The 20945-nt window shown below is 61.1% G+C and overlaps 1 protein-coding gene across 1 annotated transcript in view; it reads left to right on the top strand.

The window, feature by feature from the left end:
- Positions 1-20945, top strand: part of FMNL1 (formin like 1) — an 81010-nt gene that overhangs the window by 13775 nt on the left and 46290 nt on the right. The window contains exons 2-5 of the mRNA XM_074978747.1: positions 9703-9786; positions 15785-15868; positions 17325-17398; positions 18652-18735. Coding sequence (XP_074834848.1) covers positions 9703-9786; positions 15785-15868; positions 17325-17398; positions 18652-18735 — 326 coding nt within the window. The remainder of the gene's footprint in view (positions 1-9702; positions 9787-15784; positions 15869-17324; positions 17399-18651; positions 18736-20945) is intronic.

Genomic DNA, 20945 nt, shown 5'->3' with positions numbered 1-20945 from the left:
GGAGCTGTGTAGAGGCCATCTGATCTTTCCTGGCTTCTCCCTCCCTTTCTCAGTGATCCCAACATGCAGGTCACACGGGTTTGACTGTTGCTATACACCGAATGGATGTTTTCAGAGAACCGTCCCCAGTGACTCCGAGATCATCCTCTTCCGCTCTTGAGCAGTCACAGCTAGTTCAGACCCCAGCACTGTAGGTGTACAGCTGGGATGCTGGTTTCCAACGTGCATTACTTTGCATTGATCGACATTGAATTTCATCCGCCATTTTATTGCCCAGTCACCCAGTTTTGTGAAATCCTTTTGACGTGCTTCACAGTCTGTTTTGGATTAACTATGGCGCGTGGTTTTGTATCATCTGCAGACATTGCGCCCTTTCTGCGTACCTCGTTCTCCAGACCACTTACAAATAGGTCAACTGGGACTGGTGCCGGTATGGGCCCACTGGTTACCGCTCTCTGGTCTGAACACATTCCATGGATTCCCCCTTTGTTTCCTGTCTTTAAGCAGTCACCAGGCCAGGGACGACCTTCCCTCTAATCCCATGACCACTCTCTTTGCTTAAGAGCCTTTGCGGGACCTTGTCAAAGGTGCTCTGGGGCCTCCCACTGCTATCGCTCCCCGAAATGACTGAGCAGGTTAGAAGCACCTGCCCTCCGTAAGATCCCACCCTGGAGCAGAGCCGAGCCAAGTGGGAAGAGGCCGTGCTCCCCAGCACCCGGACTGGAGCGAATCCCTTTGCAGCGGCCCCTGGCCACTGTCCCTGCCTCGTCTGCCCCCTCCGCACAACTTCCCCTCCCGTGTGCCCGTGCGCAGCCGCACCCTGAGCTGTGGGCGCACGCGGCCTCGGCAGCATCCGCAGGCCGGGAATCGGGGCCCGGGAGCCCCGGGGGATGTGGGGAGTGAGTGGGAGGCTGCGACTCGAGGGCGGCTGAGGAACCAAATTTACCCCGTGCAGAGAGAAGCTGCAGCTCTCTTAAAATAGAGCTGGGAGGCTGCTCAGTCCCAGCAATGTGCAAAGCAGCCTCCACTTCCTGGTGCTGCGGCAGATGGAGCGTGAGCGGCGGCGGCTCGTTCTGGCGTCAGCAGCCCGGGCAGGGCGAGGGGATGCCAGCGCTGGCGCCGTCGGGGGAGGGCAGCGCTCCAGGCCGGGGGACCCGCTTGCCTTGGAGGGGAGGGAGACCTGATCCCAGCCTTGGCTTTGGAAATCCCCTAGGCTGGCTGCCTGCACCCTTTCCCCCAGCCCCACCCCTGCCCCACCTCTTCACTCCACTTCTGCCCCATGGCTGCTCTCGCTCCAGGGCCTATTCCTGGCGCAGAGGGGTCCGTGGTTTGGGGTGTGGAGGCTGCTTAGCTGAGGCCTTTGGGCACAGAAATAGGCCCCCAGCAGCCCTTCTGCGTGCTCGGCACCGCGCTGAGCTCTGGGACAGCACCTGGGCTTCTGGGCGTCTGGCCTGGGGTTAATGCACTTCCTACCTACTGAACTGACTCTGAATTTGGGAGGGGGCTGGAGGCTGTTTCTGCTCCCCCCAGGCAGGTTGGGGGGTGCCCCTGCAGGTCTCAGCCCAGAGCCGCAGGGGTTTGTATTACAGTAGCACTAGAGACCCCAGTGTGACGGGGACCCACCGTGCTGGGTGCTGCAGACACCGGCTGCGTCCTAAAGAGCTGGCCCCTGCCCCAGCGGCTGAGTGTTCAGCTCAGGAGCAGGAGCCTGGTCAGTGGTGGGCAGCCTGGGCTTGTGGCGACCACGCTGTCTGCCGGGACAGGGCGGCACTGGCAGAATCGTGGGCAACAATAAGCAAAGGGCCACACCCGGACCCCAGGGCTGCAGGTTACACGTCTCGCGGAACTGGAGGTCACTGAGTCCAGTCCCCGGCCTCTTGGCAGGTTGCTCACCGCTGGGCTGGGCGGCTCTGACCCTTGTGTGGCCGTGCGTGCAGGTGGGCTGGAGAGTCCCTGGGGGCCCCCCAGAGGTGCTCAGAAAGGTAATCCTTCCTCCTCTCCCTCTTGGCGTTGGTGCAGCCACGTGGGTGCTGAGTGGCTGTAACCAGAGTGCCTGTGGCTCTGTGCCGTGGCTCTGGGCTGCCCCGAGGGTCAGTGGGGCCCAGGACCCAGCACGGCAGCCAAGTGCTTCCCCAGGTCCCTGTCCTCGGCACCATAGCAGGAGGGCGGGCAGCACGTGGGGAGTGCGGCGCCTCCCTCTCCCTGCAGCGGGGCGCCAGTGGGGGCCAGGCGGCTGCCTCTGCTGAGCGACCCTCCCTCCCTGGGGGAAGGACTGGACCTGGGGCCCCATCAGTGCTGCATCGACAGGTGCGACTGGCTGCTGCCCGCCCCAGGGCCAGGGCTGGAGGAGCTCGAGGGAGGGCGGGGAGGGGACCGCACGGGCGATGAAGTCCGTGGGGCCTGTTGAGTCTCTGCAGGGGTGGGCAGGCCGGGGGTGGGGCCCTCGGACACCAGCGTCTCCAAAAGGCAGCACGGGCTGGGGCGGGGGAGGGGACCCGTCAGTGCCAGGAGCTGGGGATTCCCCCAAGGAGCCCACACTGGGGTTGCCCCATCCGGGTCCCCTCCCTGCCGCTCCCACCTCTGGGCACCCTAGGGTGCTCCTGCATCCGCCCTCCTGCACCCCTCCCCCCCGAGCCGCCGGCCGCCGTGCGCACGGCTCGCAGCAGGAAGCCGAAGCCACAGGGAGGGGCCCAGTACCTTCGTGCTCAGCAGCTTGGCCCACGTGGCAGCTGCCGTTCGCTTCCTGCCCCCGCTGCCAGGGCAGCCCTCGGCGAGGGGGGGAGGGGGATCCCCAGCTGCCACAGCCCCGGCCCAGCTGCTGCCCAGCCGGCTCCAGCTCCGGCCCCGATGTGGAGAAGGCCTGGGCTGGTGCCGAGCAGCCTGACCCACGGCCGGGTCTGCTCCCCATGGGCTCAGGGCACCGCGCGCGGCTGTTGGCAGCACGCCGAGCCTGGCTCTCCATCGTGTGGCTGTGCCTGGCCCTGGCGGTGGGGAGGGCTGGTCAGAGCGGGGCCTCTCGCAGCTGCAGCCACACCAGCAGGAGCACGCCCACGGCTGCGCTTCCCGCTGTCCCCTGCTCCACGGCCGGGCGAAGGGAGCTGGCCTAACCCGCCTGCAGCGGGGCTCTAGCTGAACGCCCCGGCAGCCGCTCGCTGCTGGAGGTTGCAAGCCACACACGAGCCCCTCTGTAGGGGACGCAGGGCTCAGGCAGGTGGGCGTCAGTGGACCCAGCACCGTCACGCGCTGGTCCCAGATCATCATCATGTCACAGAGCTGGAAGGGGCCCACCCAGCCCTCGTGGCAGGGCCAAGCGCCGTCCCTGGCAGGCTTGGTCTTAAATCTAACCTACCCCAGGCCCTTGCCAGGCCTTCGCAGGAACTGAGCTCCCAGCTCTGGGTTCACAAGGCCGGGGCTCTAACCACTGAGCTCTCTGCCCTGAGCTGCAGCTTGGCCTCTCTCCTGGTCTCGGGTCCCCTCCACCAGCAGCTGATGAGGCTCAGTGGACGAGCTGGCCCAGGGCGGACTAGCCTGACCCTTATCGGGCAGGGTGATTGCTCTGAGGCGGGGGGTGTCTGGTGCAGGGCAGGATCATGAGGGGCCGCTCCTGGCCTGAGCCGGGCGGGCGTTGAGTTGGGCTGCGGGGGGAGCCCGGAGCGACAAGTCCAATTACAGGATCGGAACCAGGAGCCCAGCTCTGATCCCCAGCACACCCCCGCCCAGAGCACAGCAGAGCTGAGGTGCACGTTGTCTGCCATGCCCGGCTGGCAGCCGAGGGGAGGCCGTGCCAGACGCGCGCACAGCCCTGCCCAGCACAGGCTGGTGCTTCTCTGGCTCGGCTGTGGGACAGGGCCAGCGCCCCTCGTGAGCCTGCCCCCAAATGGGCGAGAGCTGCCAGCCCAACCACGCGCCCTTGTGCCAGGGGAACAGGGAGCTGCCGCTCCTCCCTGTGTCTGGCTGAGCTGAAGTGCGAGGGAGGTGCTGTTGCTGCCAGAACTAGGACAGGCTTCTCGGGGGAGGCAGCTGCTGCTCGCAGGCCTCAGGCGACTGCGCACCATGCGGCTCAGCGCAGAGCTTCTGGGGGTGGGATCTGGGGCGCTGGAGGGCCCTTGCCACCGCCCCCCAACACACACTACGGCCTGAGGAGTGGCAGCAGAGCTCCCAGTGCAGGGCAGCCCCTGCTTGTGGGAGAAGCTGTTTCAGGCTCTCTGCAGACTCCGGCTGTCACACTGAGGTCACGGTTTCAACCTTTTTTTTTGTCACACCTGCCAGGGCTGGAAATGTAATGTTGTCAACCGCCAGCAGAGGTGCGGGGAGCCTCGCCACGGGGCTGTGCACCCTGCGGCATAATCCCGGTCCGGCTGCAATGGTACTGAGCACCTGGCTGGTTCTGGCTCCTCGCCCTGGTGAGCCACTGCCGTGCTGTGCCGAGTGGTGCGGGGTGGCCTGGAGCTGTGGGTTGCACGGGCTGACCGGCGCCGAGAGGCAGTGCTCGCTCACGCAACCGACAGCTGACTGGTGGCACTCATTGCTGGGGTGTTTCAGAGGCCAAAGGTATAAGTGAGTGTTTAAAAACTTGGATAAGTTCTTGGGGGCTTGTTCCACTCGTGGCTATTAGCCCAGACAGGGATACAGCCCTGTGCTCACTTGGGGTGACCCTACGCTGCTGGCTGCCAGGAGAGGAAGACGTGGGGTGGGGGAGTCACTCCAGAATTGCCCTGTTCTGTACACTGCCCTGGTGCTATGAAGCTGGCTGCTGTTGGACAGAGGACTGGGGCTGGGTGGACAGCTGGTTGGACCCCGTGTGGCAGCTCCGACGCTCTTCTATTCACACCCCGCCGAGGTAGGGGCCCTGCTGGGAATCTGAACCCCTAGGCTGGAGTAACCCACAAAGGCTTGCGCCCCAGAGCTATCAAATGTCTGGACGGCACGTACAGATGTTGCCAGGAGTGCTGATGTGCCGGGGGCGTGGCCCTGGGGCCTGGCAATTCAGAGCCCTGGGCCCTTTAAATCGCCACGCAGAGCTCCTGGGGTAACTCTGAGGACCGCTGTGTGCGGGGACAGAGTACTCCAGGGGGCACAGCACCGCCCCTTCTGTTCACCGCCCTGCCCCTTCCAGGAGCGCAGAGTCGCTCCTCCACGCGGTGACCAGAGACCCAGTAAGACCGTCAGCGCCGCGGGCTGTGGTAATTGGCAGGCAGTTCACCGGCATTTGCTTCTGTTGCAGCTCCTTGTCTGACTTCCACTTAGAGGTCTCCTTTGCTCCCACAGCGCTGCGCCTGCCATTCACCCAGCACTGAATGCAGCTACCTCTGGGCTGGAACAGGGGCAGCCCTTAGTTTAGAGCAGGAAGTCAGGGAGGGTTCCTGGTGCAGCCTCCACGGCCAGGAAGTTGTGGGGGCTCAGACATAACCCAGCAGCCTGGAACTGGGCCAGGACAGCAGGTTCAAATGACCCTTCCCCTTGCCACAGGCCCAGGGCGTCAGCCTGCATCCCTTGTGAGCTCTGACCAGTGGCTGGCTGGGGTAGAGGGTCGGTGCGTTCACTGCCCTCTGCTTGGGGAACATTCTCGGATCCCCCATCCTCTGTTCGGCATCCACCTGCCTGGGCACAGACACCCGGAGCACGTGCCCGGGGCTGCCTGGCCTTCCCAGGGTGCCCTGCCGTGCCATGCACCCTCAGCCCATGCGAGAGGTGCAGAGGTGCTGATAGTCCCAGCATAGAATCCTAGGGCTGGAAGGGACCTCAGGAGTCACTGAGTCCAGCCCCCTGCCCCAAGCAGGACCGACCCCAACTAAACCATCCCAGCCAGGGCTTTGTCAAACCGGGACTTAAAAACCTCCAGGGGTGGAGAATCCGCCACCTCTCTAGGCAACGCATTCCAGTGCTTCACCACCCGCCTGGGGAAAGAGTTTTTCCTACTGTCCAACCTACACCTCCCCCTCTGTAACTTCAGACCATTACTCCTTGTTCTGCCATCTGACAACCCTGAGAACAGTTTCTCCCCCTCCTCCTTAGAGCTCCCCTTCAAGAAGTTGAAGGCTGCTATTAAATCACCCTCAGTCTTCTCTTCTGCAAACTAGATAAGCCCAGCAGGATGGAACCAAAGCAGTGCTGAGCTGGAGGCATGGGGAGGCCTCAGACTGTGTGCTCCTCTGCTCCTGAGGTCACAAGCTGGTGAACTTCAGGACCAGGGACTCCTTTGTTGGGGGCTTTCAGACCATGGCTGTCCCAGGCAGCAGAGTCTGGGCCAGGGGCCGGTGAGGAGCTGGCAGCTCAACTGGAGTTGCGGGAGCACGGCCGGCTGCTCTGGCGGGGTGAGCCAAAGGGGGGCAAGCGCCAGGTTGCACTTTGGGACCTGCACGAAGCAGCAAGCGAGCTGCCCACGCGATTGTCCTGGGGGACAGAGCCCAGGAGTGGCTCCAGCCTGTCCCTGGAGAGGCCAGCCTGGGCCTGTGTCTGCACGCCGGCACTCTGTCCTTCCCGGGCGCCCCAGGTGCACTGAATGGGACAGTAGGCTGAAGTGGGGCTCCCTGTGTCACAGAGTGGGGGGGTCCCCCAGCCCTGCACCCCACCCGCAGTCTGGTGTGGCTCCCAGCCAGCAGGGAGAGCAGCCAGGTTCTGGGGTGACAGGGACACAGCACAGAACAGATGTGTCAGCACAGAACCACGAGCCATAGGCACCATCCAGCTGGGGACGGGCGCAGAGGGGACCCTGAGCCGGGCCCTGGTCCCCTTCCTCCCTTCCCCAGCCAGACGAGACGCCCCCCGCCCCCAACAGCCCGGTTCCAATTCCAGCCGGCCAGGCCCCTCCTCCTGCCTTCGTGCTGTTTCCCGGACAAAAAGTGTCACCTGATTGTACAAACAGCAGGGAGCCCCATTGCTGAGGTGTGAGAAGTCATCACACCGACTCTCCTGTCACCACTATGCACTGCTGCTGTGCCTAGGGAAACTGAGGCACCCACCGGGGGTTACTGCAGGATGGTGGGAACCACCTGCGACGTTAGCTGGGGAAGGAAACCCTCCCCCACCTGCTGCATCAAAGCCTGCGTTGCTGGGACTTAGGGACCCAGGCTTCCTGAGGGCCTGGTTGTGGCTGGGGCTTTGGGAAGCCATAGGCAGCCCTGCCAACCGCAGAGCTCTGTGCCATGAGTTAACAGACCTACTGCACTGGCCTGTGTACCCGCAGTTCCCTGGGACAAGGCGGCACCGTGCGTGTAACCCACATCCCCTCTGGCCCGGGGGGAGGCGCCTTCCTTATGGCAGTGGCTAGCGCAGGTGCTGCTTTCCTGCTCCCACCCTGGGCCGTGAGCGGCGGAGCTGGCGACTGGGCTCAGGGAGGCTATTTCTGTTTCTAGCTTCACAACCTAATTTTAGCCGCCCTGCTGGGCTCGGCTCTGCACAGCTGCGGGAGGGGGAGGGATGGCCCAGCCAGATGCTCACTCCTCTGTTTCCAAAGCGAGTGGGCCGCGTGAGCCAGTGGGATGGGATGACCTGGAGGAGTGCATCCCATGGGACCCGGGTCGACCCAGCGGTGGCAGGAGCGAGGTGCTCCCCCAGCCCGGGGCTTCCCCACTGCGGGAGGATCCCGGAGCCCTCTTGTGCGGTGGCTGCAGGTCCTCGGCGGGATCTTGTCTCCTCTCAGTCGCACACGTGGGCTCTGACAGCCTCATTCATCCCGACTGCGCCACGGTGGGCACTGAGGTGCAATTAGCGGGTGCTGAGATTTCCGCTCCCTGAGTGCATCTGGCTTGGCAGGTCTCCTGGCCGCCTGGCTCCCAAGTGAGGCAATTGGTTTATTCTTGAGCAGTTTGGTTTTAAGCCCAAAACCCTCCGGGAGCTGGTTCTGGTGATCTCTGCTCCGAGCCTGCTCTGCCTGTCTTGCCCGGCTTTGTCAGGGAGCTTGATGATGCAGGCCATGAGTGCTAGCTGCCCTCTGCCCGAGCCGCAGGAGACATCCACAGGCACTTCGCGCGTCACTGTCACCACTGGGTCATGGCGGCAGAGGAGCTAGAACTCAGCTCTGGCTGCCCCCAAAGCAGAAGCCCAGCACCCTTGTTGATGGTGAGAATCCCTCGGAGCAGTGTGGAGACTGTGACTCACAATAGAGCAGTTTTCAGTCCAGCCGGCAGAGGGCAGTGGTTCACATTCGATGGTGGTGCAGCCCATGAGCACCATCTGCCATTTCTCCTGCCTGCCCGGGCCAATGGAGCGTGTCAGCGAGGGCTGCCCCGGGCTGGGGCCCTGGTTCCCAGCTTCTGAGCGGTTTGGGGGAAATGTGACGCTTTTCTCGAGAACCAGGAAAATAACTAACCTGCCTGTGGGAACTGTTGGGCTTCGTATCCGGAGCAGGAGCTGCGTCTGCCAGCCATGTGCCCACGGCTCCTTTCCTGGCTACAGCCCCATTGCCCCCTCCCCCGAGTCGGGAACCCAAGGGTGGGCCGGCTCTGCTCACGTGCCGTGGCTGAGCCTGGCACGCTGGGAGCCACAGGGTCCGTGGGGCCTGGGGAGCAGTACTTTGGCCTGATGGGTCCCTGGCGTCAGCACTCAGGGAGAGGCTGAGGCTATTGGGCCCGAGCCCTCCCCCAGCCGCCGAGCAGAAGGAGAAGTAAAGTCCTCTGTGCTCCCTGTTTGGAAAGGGGAAGTGATGTCACATCCCATTACGGACTCGCAAGCCCAGGGCAACCTCGGGAGAAGCCCGCCACATGCAGCAGTTACCACACAAGGGGCCCTGGGACACGCAGAGCTGCCCCGGCCCACGCTGACTCCCCATCTCTCTGGACGGGGCCCTAACTGCCACTGCCACCGCCACCGGACAGGGAAGCAGGAAGTAGCTGGGTTGAGCAACATCAGTGCTGAGAACACCACATCATGCAACATCCTGCCGCTGAGATAAGGCCTCCAAAAAGGCACTGATTTCATGGGCCGAGGCCCATCACGCACCTGTCAGCTGCCGTGTCTGGTGGGGAGAGCACCAGCCACTCTGAACTCAGCCTTTGGGGGCAATGTCCAGCAGCAGTTGCTGGGGGCCGGGAGCCAGGACTCCTGGGTGATACACCCCGCCCTGTTCATTATGTGCACGTAGGCGACTCACGCCCTCACCTGTGCCTCAGTTTCCCTGTTGATAATATGGGTGATAGCGACACTGACCCACCAGGCGGGGCCAGCTGCAAGGCTTGAGACTCCAGCTGCAGTTCGCCCTGTCCGAGGTGTGGCCTTGTTGGGTGTTGGCTGGGGGCCTGGAGGAGGCTGGACCCAGCTTTGTTGACCCTGTCTGTGCTGCGGAGGCATGTGGGGGTTCTGGCCTGTCCCCTCCTACACTGTGCGTAGTGTGGATCCCGAGGGGGGCTGCTGGCTCCGGTGTGGTGCTGACGAGTACTGGGGGGGACCTTGTGCTGCAGCCGTGTCCGAGGTCACCACCTGTGTAGGGCGGACTGGCTGCATCTGTGTCCCCGGGGCTGGGCAGGTCTGGCTGGTGGTGGAGCAGCCTAAGCACTCCCTGAATTGGAGCTGGCACTCGGGGTCTTTGGAGGTGGACGGGAGGGTGGGGCGTAGGGGCGCAATGGTGGGTGGAGACCTGCATCCTGCCCCTTGGTACGGGGCACTGGAGGAAGGTGAGGAGACATCACCTGTGAGTCCTGCATGGTCTGGGATGTAACTCATGCTACCCCCCACTCCAGTCTCATCCCGTCTGTCTCCCCCCAGGACTCGATGAACCTGCCGCCTGACAAGATGAAGCTGCTGAGCCAGTATGACAACGAGAAGAAGTGGGAGCTGATCTGTGACCAGGTGAGGCTGAGGTGCCCGGTCGTGGGCAGTGCCCAGGGGCTGTGGGCGCCCTTGCGCCCCTCTCCCCAGGCTGCGCTAGAACCTGCTGCAAGACTCTCAGCTTCCTCCCTTGCCTGCTGCTCACGCCAGCACCCACTGCAGGAAGCTCACACCCAGCCACTTCCCCCCAGCCTCTTCCTGTGTTGCTCAGGTTGGTACCTGAGTGACTCATGCTGGCCAGGCCTGAGCAGGGGGAGTCACGCTTACGGCTCCAGCCCACTGAGGTTCCCAGTGCCGAGGGGACGTGAGCCCGGCAGGCACAGCTCCCTGGGGATGGTCCGAGGACTGGTTCCGTTCCCTGCCAGTGCCGTGCCCACCTCGTCCGAGGCGCCCTGCTGAGGAGTGAGGAGCCGAGGAGGGTAATCCTGGCACTGCCTCCATGAGTCATCTCTCTCCCCTTCTGTCAGTCAGTTCCTCATCAGCAGAAAGAGTCACTTTGCTGCAGGGCTGGGCCGGCTGCCAGAGGCATTCGCTGGGCCTTGCCCCAGGCCGGCTGTTGGTGCTGAGAGGCCTGTGGGTGCCCCCGTTCTAATCTCCCAGGGGAAGGGATGGGGCATGTGGGTGCCCCTGTTCTTATCGCCCGGGGGTGGGGAAGAACCAGGGCCCGCTCCATGCCCTTAAAATCAGCCAGCGTCTCTGAGGCTGCAAATGCAGCACAAATGCTGAGTGTTGCTAGAAACCAGAGAAAGCTCAAACGCCTCGGCAAACCCTGCAAAGGATGCAGCTCACGGGGAGGGGCCGGTCCTTGGTGATAGCGCTGGGCATTTGAACCAGCCTCTGCGATTGCTGTGGTGACTCCAGATTTTGCTTTTGGGGGTCAGTGTTGAGCAAACCCCTCAGGCCTGGTGGGGGCTCGGGGTGAGGGTGGAGGCCGAGCGTTAGAGCCGTGAGGCCCTGGGCTGACTTGGGTTGGCCGTGGCTGCTGGGCAGTGCTGCCCCAGACTGCCTTGGCTCCATCTCCAGGAGACACAGAGGAGATGATGAAGCGGCCTTCTCACTACCAGGGCTGCGGCTGAAGACAGACCCAGTGGAGAGACCTGGGAGCCTGAGCTCCCTGGCCCCCTGGGGCTGTCCCTCCACCCGGAGTTCAGCTCGGTGCCCTGAGAGTCGAGCTGTCTGTGTGCTCTGAATACATGGGGGCTGTGGGGTGTCACTGCGACGGACTGTGGGGTCCCCAGGCCCTGCCCCCATCCTCAGCCAGATGTGACTCTCATCCAGCAGGGAGAACAGACGGGTTATTGGGAAACGGGGACAGCATAGAATAGACTTGTCAGCACAGAACCAAAAGCCATCGGTACCATCCATCCTGGGGACAGGAGGCCCAGAGGGGGTCCCCGAGCCGGGTCCAGGCCCTTCTTCCTCCCTCCCCAGCCAGACGAGACTGATCCCTCAACAGCCCAGTTCCAGTTACGACCAGCAAGGTCCCTCCTTCCACCTCTGTGCTGTTTCCTGGGGATGAAAGGTGCCCCTGGTTGCCTGGGTCCCAAAGAACCTTGAGCACCATTGTGTGCGACAAACCATCGCACCGAAACTCCCATCAACCCACGTGCTGATGCTGTGCCTAGGGAAACTGAGGCCCCCACCTCTGGTTGCTCCAGGACACTGGAAAACACATGCAACCAAACCAGGGGAGTAAAATCCTCACACAGCCACGTCACGACACTCACCCAGTTCAGGATTCTCCAGATCTGATGAAGTGGGTCTGTCCCATAAAAGCTCATCGCCTAATAAATAACATTGTTAGTCTTTAAGGTGCTGCAGGGCTGCTTTTGTGTTTTGTGAAGACACAGAATCACAGAGCTGGAAGGGACCTCAGGAGGTCATCTAGTCCAGCCCCCTGCTTCAAGCAGGATCAACCCCCACTAAGTCATCCCAGCCTGGACCTTGTCCAGCCAGGACTTAAAAACCTCAAGGGATGGAGAATCCACCAACTCTCTAGGCAACACATTCCAGTGCTTCACCACCCTCCTGGGGAAGTAGTTTTTCCTAATATCTAACCTACATCTCTCCCTCTTCAACTTCAGACCATTACTCCTTGTTCTGCCATCTGACACCACTGAAAACAGTTTCTCACCCTCCTCTTTACAGCTCCCCTTCAGGAAGTTGAAGGCTGCTATTAAATCACCCCTCAGTCTTTTCTTCTGTAACCTAAACAAGCCCAAACCCCTCAGCCTCTCCTCATAGGTCTTGTGCTCCAGACACTTAATCATTGTTGTTGCCCTTTGCTGAACCTGCTCCAGCACATCCACATCCTTTTTATACTGAGGGACTCAAAACTGGACACAGTATTCCAGATGTGGCCTCACCAGTGCCCAATAGAGGGGAATAATTACTTCTCTAGATCTGCTTGAAATGCTCCTCCTAATGCACCCTAGTATGCCGTTAGCCTTCTTGGCTGCAAGGACACGCTGTTTACTCATATCCAGCCTTTCATCCACCATAACCCCTAGGTCCCTTTCCATCTTACTGCTGCTGAGCCAGTCGGTCCCCAGCCTGTAACAATGTTTGGGATTCTTCCACCACAGGTGCAGAACTCTACACTTCTCCTTATTGAACCGCATCAGATTTCTTTTGACCCAGTCCTCCAAGTTATCCAGATCACTCTGGATTCTCTCTCTACCCTCCAACTTATCTACCTCTCCCCCTAGTTTTGTGTCATCCCCAAACTTGCTGAGGGTGCAGTCCAGTCTCTCATCCAGTTGAATAACACCGACTCCAGAACTGAGCCTTGTGGCACTTTGCTTGAAACCGACCGCTGTCCAGATATTGAGCCATTGACCGCTACCCGTTGGGCCCGACCATCAAGCCAGCTTTCCATTCATCTTATAGTCCAGGGATCCAATCCATATTTCCTTAACTTATGGACAAGAACGTTGTGGGAGACCGTATCAAAAGCTTTGCTGAAGTCAAGGTACCTCACATCCACTGACTTCCCCATGTCCACAGAGCTTGTTACCTCATCATAGAAGCTAATCAGATTGGTCAGGCAGGACTTGCCCCTGGTAAATCCATGTTGGCTACTTTTGATCACTTTCCCCTCTTCCAAGTGCTCCAAAATGGATTCCTTGAGGATTCCCTCCATTATTTTCCCAGGGATTGAGGTAAGGGTGACGGGTCTATAGTTCCCTGGATTGTCCTTCTTTCCTTTTCTAAAGATGGGCATCACATTTGCCTTCTTCCAGTCATCCGGTATCTCCCCCGATCTCCAAGAGTCTTCAAGGATAATGGCCAAAAGTTCAGCAATGACCTCTGCCAATTCCCTCAGTACCCTGGGGTGCATTAAGTCCAGACCCATGGACTTGTGCACATCTAGTTTTTCTAGATAGCTCAGAACTTGTTCCTTCCCCACAGATGGCTGCCCTCCACCTTCCCATACTGCATCGTCTAGGACTGTCATGTGGAAGTTGACTTTGTCCATGAACACTGAGGCAAAAGAGGTGTTGAGTACTTCAGCTTTTCCTATGTCATCTGACACAGACTAACCTGGCCAGCTCTCTCAGACTATTCACCCAGCACCCTCCTCTTTGGCCCTTGTCCAGAGCTGTCCTCAGGTCCCAGAGCTGCACAAGTCCTCACTAAAGCGGCCTGCCTGTGGCCTGGCCATGGCCTATCGTTCCCGGTGCCTGAGCCTTGCCAGAGCTCACCAGGCTGGCTGGCCCACACTTGCTCCCTGGGGAGACAGTGCAGGGCAGGTGCCATTGCATGCTGCTGAGGGTACCCCGCAGTTCTGCAGCCAGGGCCGCAGGCCTGGAGTCTGGCCATTTGCCCTCATAGCACAGCCCGGGACAGCTGCCAGGAGACCAGCACCTCCAGGGCGGGGTGGGGGGGCGCGGGGCAGGGCTGTGTATTCTGAGGGCCCAGGCCAGAAGGGACCATGGTGATCTTCCAGCCCGACCCTGCATAGCACAGGCCAGAGGCCTGGCCTGCCCCACAGTCATCCTGAGGGCCAGGCTTTTAGAAGCCCCATCTTGATCTGGTCTGTGATGGAGAATCCACTGGTGAGGTTGTCCCAGTGGGCTGTTTCCCTCGCTGTTAAAAGGTCCACCGGGTTTCCGGGCAGAATTCGTCTGGTTCCCGCTTCCAGCCACTGGAACGAGTTACCCTGTTCTCTGCTGGATCCAAGAGCCCCTCAGCAGGCATGTGGGGACCAGCCTGTGCCCCAGGGCTGTCATGTCCCTTTCTTGTGCCCATTGCCCTTGCAGTGCACCTGGAAGGAGAGGTGTGATGGGGTTCAGGGGTCCCCCTGCACTGCACCCCGTCTGCTGGCAGGAGAGACTCTCACTCAGCAGGTACAACAGGAGGTTTATTAGGCAACAGAGACCCAGTTTCTCACAGAAGCGACAGTACAGCAGCCAGAGACAGTCCTTCCAACCCGTCCTGGGGAGAAGACCCCGAGGGGTGCCCCTCTGGGGTGTAGCTTTCCCCTCCTCAGGCTGGCTGCCTTCCAGCTCTCCCTTTTCCTCGCCTCTAACTGCCGCCCCCAATTCAAAACCCCTCTCAGCTCCTCCCTCCTCTTTGTTCAGGCAGAGGTGTCACCTGCCAGTTGTAGCCCCAGGGTCATCCTTAGCCACTGGGAGCTGCTGCTTGCCTCAGACATCCAGCCTGACTCACATGTGCACTCCCCCCACTCCATCACAAGAGGTCCCGCAGGACTCGGAGGGAAGGGGCCCCAGGTGCCCTGCCTGTGCCAGCACAGCACTCAGTGCAATCCCATTAGAGAAAGGGGTGTCCCTGCCGCTACGGGCGATGCCACACTCAGACTGCCTCGGTGCTCCAGCGGCAGGGGAGACGGCGATGGGGCCCCCGATTGGGCACAGCCTCCCTGCATGGTTAGGTGGACACAGGCTGCCTTGCCACCACCTAGGCGCGGAAGGGTCCTCACTTAAGCCCACGTCCTGCTGACACCAGCGCAGCTCTGTGACGAGAGCCCCGGTCGCTGCCGTCAGGTGGGCAGGGCAGGCGCTCCATGGCTTGCGTGGGCTGGTGCTGGCTCTCAGGGCCCGTCCCACCGCGTCCCACCCTGATGATCCAAGTGCTCCTGGAGAGCTCATGCGCGGCTGGCGGCTAACACCGGCGGGGGCTGTGCCGTGTCAGTGAGATAGCAGTGAGTGGATCCGAGCCTAGTTAAGCTGCTTCCCCGCAGGGTGGCAGCAAGGCTAGCAGAGAACTGCCCCGTGGGCCTAGCAGTCCAGCCGGCGTGGGTCTCACGGCAGCACCTGTCAGCTGCATGCGCGTCTCACACCCCTGCTTCGTGGCTAGGCCCCTGTCAGCTGCCAGGGCAAACCGAGCAGCTCCCGCCAGTGAGCAGTGTGCCTGGTCTGAGGGACGTGAGGACACGGCTGAGTGATGGGGGCTCTGCTCACCGCCACTCAATCCCTCTGGCACGCTGTGATACCAGGGGGCAGGCCCAGGGCTGTGCCATAGGGCAGGCGCAGGCCCAGATCTCTGCCCGTGGGGGACAGGTCCAGCGCTGTGCCATGCAGGGTCTGGGTCTGGTGCCACGTCAGGTGGTGGGGAAGAAGCAGGGTCTGTGGCTGGGCCCAGGGCTGGACACCACAAGAGCTGGGTTCTGACTTTACCAGGGCCAGCACTTGGCTCCCTCTGCTCTGAGCAGTGGGGATGGCACTGCCCGGGGCCGGGGCCTGTGGGGCTGGCAGCGGGGGCGAAAGCGCTGGGGCAGGCTGGCCGGGAGGGTTTCCACGCTTGTCCCCAGCTGGGCAGCAGCAAGGGCTGGCGGTGGTGAGACACGAGGCAGGACCGGAGAGCGCCGGGCTGTGCCCTGGGGCAAGGGGACAATCAGGGGCAGCTTCTGGTCACCTCCACGGCGGTGGCTCCCGCGCTGGGGCGGGGTCCCTGTGCCGTCTGCCCAGCCTCCCGCGGGCGCCGAGGGGCACACGCATTGCACGAGTGCTCAGGGCTGTGTGGAGCAGGGTCTGAAACTCTCCTTCTCGCCCCACAGGAACGGTTCCAGGTCAAGAACCCCCCCTCGGCCTACATCCAGAAACTGAAGAGCTACCTGGACACGGGCGGGGTCAGCAGAAAGGTGACCTCGCATTGGCCAACTGTCTTGGTGTTCTGGTCCTCCCATTTTCATGGCCAGCTCCCCTCCCCGGCCCACTGAGGGCCCCACGCTGGGGGTTGTGCACTTCAGGGGCCTGGAGCTGTCGGAAGTGGGGCAGTGCCGCAGGGTGAGGAGGAGGCGAGCCTGGCGTGGACAAGCCCTTTCCATGCCATGACCCCTAGAAGGACACAGGTGTTGTCCTGGGATTGGGTCAAGTGTCCATCAGGCGGTACCGTCCTGACTCTGCAGCCCACCAGCCAGCTGACCCCCAGCCGAGGGAGGGCAGGAGGGAGCCTGCCTGAGTCACAGCCCAGCCCCCAAGGCTTGGCTGGGACCCCAGAACCAAGGGGAACAAACAAGCAAGTCCCAGACCAAGGGAGGCTCTGGGGGGTGGTTCTGGCACCTGGATGTCTGTGGGCTGGGGAAGCCGGCCTGAGTCACAGCCCAGCCCCTAGGAGAAGGGCTGTGGCGTCCCTTTGCCATGGGAAAGGGGTTGAGTACGGGGACCAGGGCAGAGGGAGACCCAGGGAAGGTGCTCCAGAGAGGACAGGGGCTGAAAGAGCTGCTTGGCCCAGAGCAAAGGGAAGGAGCCCTGGGATGAGAGTGAACCAGAGCTGGAGCTGCCTGATGCCAGGTGTGGCGTCCTCGCTTCCAGCCTGGGCTCCTTGTCCCTCCCCTCTGAGGCCCACCCCTCGCACCCCCCAGTGCCCTCCCCTTGGTCTAACCTCCTTAATGGGCTTCCCAGCTCACCACACTGTTCCTAACTTCAGGAACTTTCCCCTTCTGCACTGGGATGAAAGTGACAGGCTCGACATTTCTCACAAAACCCTCAGCACGACCCCCCCAACCCTGCGGTGCCCAAACACTCCTCAACAGCCAGGAGCCTGGCGTCAGGGCACGCCCCTGGGACGTGACAGCCCCGGGGCTGTTCTCAGGCTGCGCGGGGAGGGCGGGGGGGCTGCGTCTCCCTCACGCTGTAAATGGAAATTCCGCCCAGGGCCTGAGGACCCTCACGAAAGGTTCGTCAAATGTGGAACATTCCTGCGGAAAGTGGGGGATTTACCAGTTTGGCGTTTTCTGATGAAAACCCATTCAGGCAAAAACTTGCCAGTCCCCTCTGAGCCCACGCCTGCAGCCCTGGCCCCGGCAGCCCCAGCCAAACCAGGCAGCTGTGAAACTTACTTCCTCTTGGCTCTGTGAACACTTAAGCCTGCTACGGCCTCCAACACCTGCGCACAAGAAGGCGCTGCCTGCCCGAGGGATGCCAGAGCGGGTGGGACGTGCGGGCTAGTGCCTGGGGTGGCCAGTGGCACTGGGCCCCTGTTGGGAAGGCTGGGAGCCCTGCGGAGGTGTGGCGATCGCTGCCCTGAGGTGAGGCTGCAAGGCTGCTGGTGCCACCGCGGCCCGGCCTGACTGCCCTTTGCTTTCTGAACCACAGTTTAAGAGGCGAGTGCAGGAGTCCACGCAGGTGCTCCGAGAGCTGGAGATCTCGCTGCGGACCAACTACATTGGGTGAGTGTCTGTGGCCCACGAGCCCCTCTCCCGGGTTAGAGCAATCGGCGCCGAAGTCTCTCTGGGAGTGGGGGACAGGGGACAGGGGACAGGAGCTCTCGGTCAGCGCGTGCGGCCCGGGAGTAACTGTGCCGTGGGAGAAGCCGGAAAAGAGCCTCCTGGCTGTCCCTGGGGGTGCAGCCCCGCATAGGCCCCAGCTGGAAAGTGAACCTCTCGGCTCCTGTGAAACCTGCACGCACACCCCAGCATGCTGGGCCAGGCCGAGCTGCCACCATCCACAGCCTCCAAAGGCTGGGACCCAGTTCTGTCCTCCCCCCATGCTGTAGGGGCCTAGGCCAGTGGGGAGAGAGCTGGGCTGTGGGGAGACGCAGCCCTGCCCCACAGCTCAGGTTGTGGGGGGCAGATGACTTAATCCCAGCTGCTGTGAGCGGTGTGTTGAGGGGCAGAGCCAACGTGTGTCCAGCCTGCTTTGCCCCTACCCTGCCCCTGGCTGGAGTGGGGCAGTGCTGGGGGAGCCGCTGTCACGGAGTGTGGGGTGCCCAGGCTCTGCCCCCACCCGCAGGCAGAGGCGACTCTCGCCCAGCAGGGAGAGCAGCTGGGTTCTGGGGTGACAGGGACACAGCGCAGAACAGACGTGTCAGCACAGAACCAGGAGCCGTCGGTACCATCCCTCTGGGGACAGGGGTGCAGAGGTGGTCCCTGAGCCCCTTCCTCCCTCCCCAGCCAGGCCAGACTGCCCCATTCCCAGCCACCCAGTTCCAATTCCAGCCGGCCAGGCCCCTCCTCCTGCCTCTGGGCTCTTTCCAGGGAAAGAGGAGTCCCCTGGTTGCCTGGGTTCCCAATGGCACACAGGCCATTGCCTACATGTGAGATGTCAGCACACTCAAGCGCCCCTCGCCGCCATGTGCTGGTGCTGGGCCCAGGGAAACTGAGGCACCCACCTGGGGTTACTGCAGGACAGTTAGAAACACCTGCGACCGACACAGGAAATCAGACCCTCGCGCACATGGTCACAGCTGCCCCCGTGCCCCCCATCATTCAGGCTGAGCAGAGGTAGCCTTGGGCAGGGACGCTGGCACCCTGGGCGGAGCGGGGGAGGAGGCGCCAGCCTGCAGCGGGGGAGGTGCTGTCACAGGAAGCCAAGGGGTGGCGGATGGGCTGTGGGGTGGGGAGGCGAAGGAAGCGGGGGGGCGGGTGCAGCAGGGCCATCCCTGCTGCCCCCCGGCCCAGGCTGAGGCTCTGGGTCTCCCCAGCTGGGTGCAGGAGTTCCTGAACAAGGAGAACAAGGGGCTGGACGTGCTGCTGGAATACCTCGCCTTCGCCCAGTGCGCCGTCACGTAAGTGGCCACCGAGCTCTGCTTGTTCCCGGTGCCGGGAAAGGGGGATGGAATGGCGGGACTTTGCCCGGCGCGTCCGCTGCTTGCATCAGCCCTGCTGCACAGCAGCGTGGAGAGGCGGAGCCGTAAGCACGCCCGTTGTGCCCGTGATGTTGTGCCTAAAGCCAGAGACCTCGTGTGCCCCATGCCACACGGAAGCCCTGCTCTGCAAGGACAGGCCTGGCTCCCACCCTAGGCTGCTGGAGGGTCGCAGGTCGTGCTGGCAGGACTTCGGGAGATGGGCCCCCATCCCATGCTAGCAGCCAGTGGGGCCCACCAAGGAGCAGGGGCGGGTGGCCCAGCCAGGAGCCACAGTCTGGAGCAGTCGTCGCAGGGCAGGAGCCTTCTGCCAGGGCAGTGGGGTTGTGTCCTCTGGCAGCGAAGGCCTGGATGTAACACGGGGAGCGCCAGCCCCACTGCTGGCAGCTTCCAAGCAGGGGCCTGGATCCCAGAGGCTGGTCGCCCGCTGACGAGGGACTTTCCCACACAGGACAGGGCCATCAAAACAAAAACGCAGTCCAGCAGCACTTTAAAGACTAACAAAATAATGCATTAGGTGATGAGCTTTCATGGGACAGACCCACTTCGTCAGACCAGAGCCAGACCAGAACAGACTCAATATTTAAGGCACAGAGAACCAAAAATAGTAATCAAGGTGGACAAATCAGAAAAATTATTATCAAGGTGAGCAAATCAGAGAGCAGAGGGGCAGAAGGGGCCGGGGCGGGGGGGTAGTCAAGAATTAGATAAAGCAAAGTATGTGAAGAAGTCCTTATAATGACACAGATAATTGCCATCCCGGTTCAAACCGCAGGTTAATGTGTCGAATTTGAATATAAAAGAGACTTCAGCAGTCTCTGTTTCCAAAAGGCTGTTAAAGTTCCTTTTCAGTAAAACACAGACCTTCAGGTCATTAACAGAATGGCCCGCTCCATTAAAGTGCTGGCTGGCAGGTTTGTGAATCAGGAGTGTGTTTGTCTGTTTTGTGCCCATTAACTCTTTGTCTAAGAGAGTTAGAAGTCTGTCCAATATACAAAGCTTGTGGGCATTGTTGGCACGTGATGGCATATATGATGTTAGTTGAGGAATGTGAAACTGTGCCCGTGATTCTGTGACTAACCTGGTTAGGTCCAGTGATGGTATCCCCAGAATAGATATGTGGACAAAGCTGGCAACGGGCTTTGTTGCAAGGAAAAGTCCCAGGACTGGTGTTCCTGCGGTACAGACTGTGGCTGGTGGTGAGAATCCTCATAAGGTTGGGCGGTTGTCTATAGGAGAGAACAGGCCTGTCACCTAGGGCCTTCTGGAGTGTAGCATCCTGATTTAGGATACGTTACAGCCTACAGTTCTTTAACGACGCGTTGCAGTGGTCTGAGTTGGGGGCTGTAGGTGCTGACCAGTGGTGTTCTGTTCTTGGCTTTTTTGGGCCGATCTTGGAGTAGCTGGTCTCTGGGTATTCGTCTGGCCCTGTCAATTTGTTTTTTTGTTTCTTCTGGTGGGTAATTCAGGTTTATGAATATTTGGTGGAGATCTTGTAGTTTTCGGTCTCTGTCAGTAGGATCAGAGCAAATGTTTTATAGATTTCTTGTCTCGTATAAGTAAAGTCTTGTTCTGTGGGATCTCTTTGATTTGCTCGCCTTGAAAATATTTTTCTGATTTGTCAATCCAGATTACTATTTTTGCTTCTCTGTGCCTTAAATATTGAGTCTGTTCTGGTCTGGCTATGATCTGCAGAAGTGGGTCTGTCCCACGAAAGCTCACTTAATAAATTATTTTGTTCGTCTTTAAAGTGCTACTTGACTGCTTTTTCGTTTTGATAGTGTACGGACTAGCACGGCTCCCTCTCTGTTACTATTCAACATGACAGGACTGTGTGTGAAGGGGAGGTGCCACATGAGCCTGGCTCGTGCAACGGGAGGGCTGGGGCCCGGCTCAGCAGGGGAGGCCGGCAGGGTCTCGGGTTGTGGGAACTGGGCTCGCTTGGCGCTGCTTGCCCAGGAGCGGGTTTCTGAGAGCAGAGGAGCCTGGGATGGAGCAGCCAGGCAGAATGAGGCCCGAGGGTGAGGAGTGGAAGCCAGGCAGTGCTGACTAGAAAGGAGGTGCTGGCTGGTGGCTGGGAGGGCGATGAACCAGGACCAAGTCACTTAGATCCAGACGCCTCCTTCGGAAAG

Source organism: Carettochelys insculpta, chromosome 28, assembly GCF_033958435.1.
Source record: "Carettochelys insculpta isolate YL-2023 chromosome 28, ASM3395843v1, whole genome shotgun sequence".
Lineage (NCBI taxonomy): Eukaryota > Metazoa > Chordata > Testudines > Carettochelyidae > Carettochelys > Carettochelys insculpta.
The sequence above is the reverse complement of the archived record's forward strand: the minus strand, read 5'-3'. Positions and strand labels throughout refer to the sequence as shown.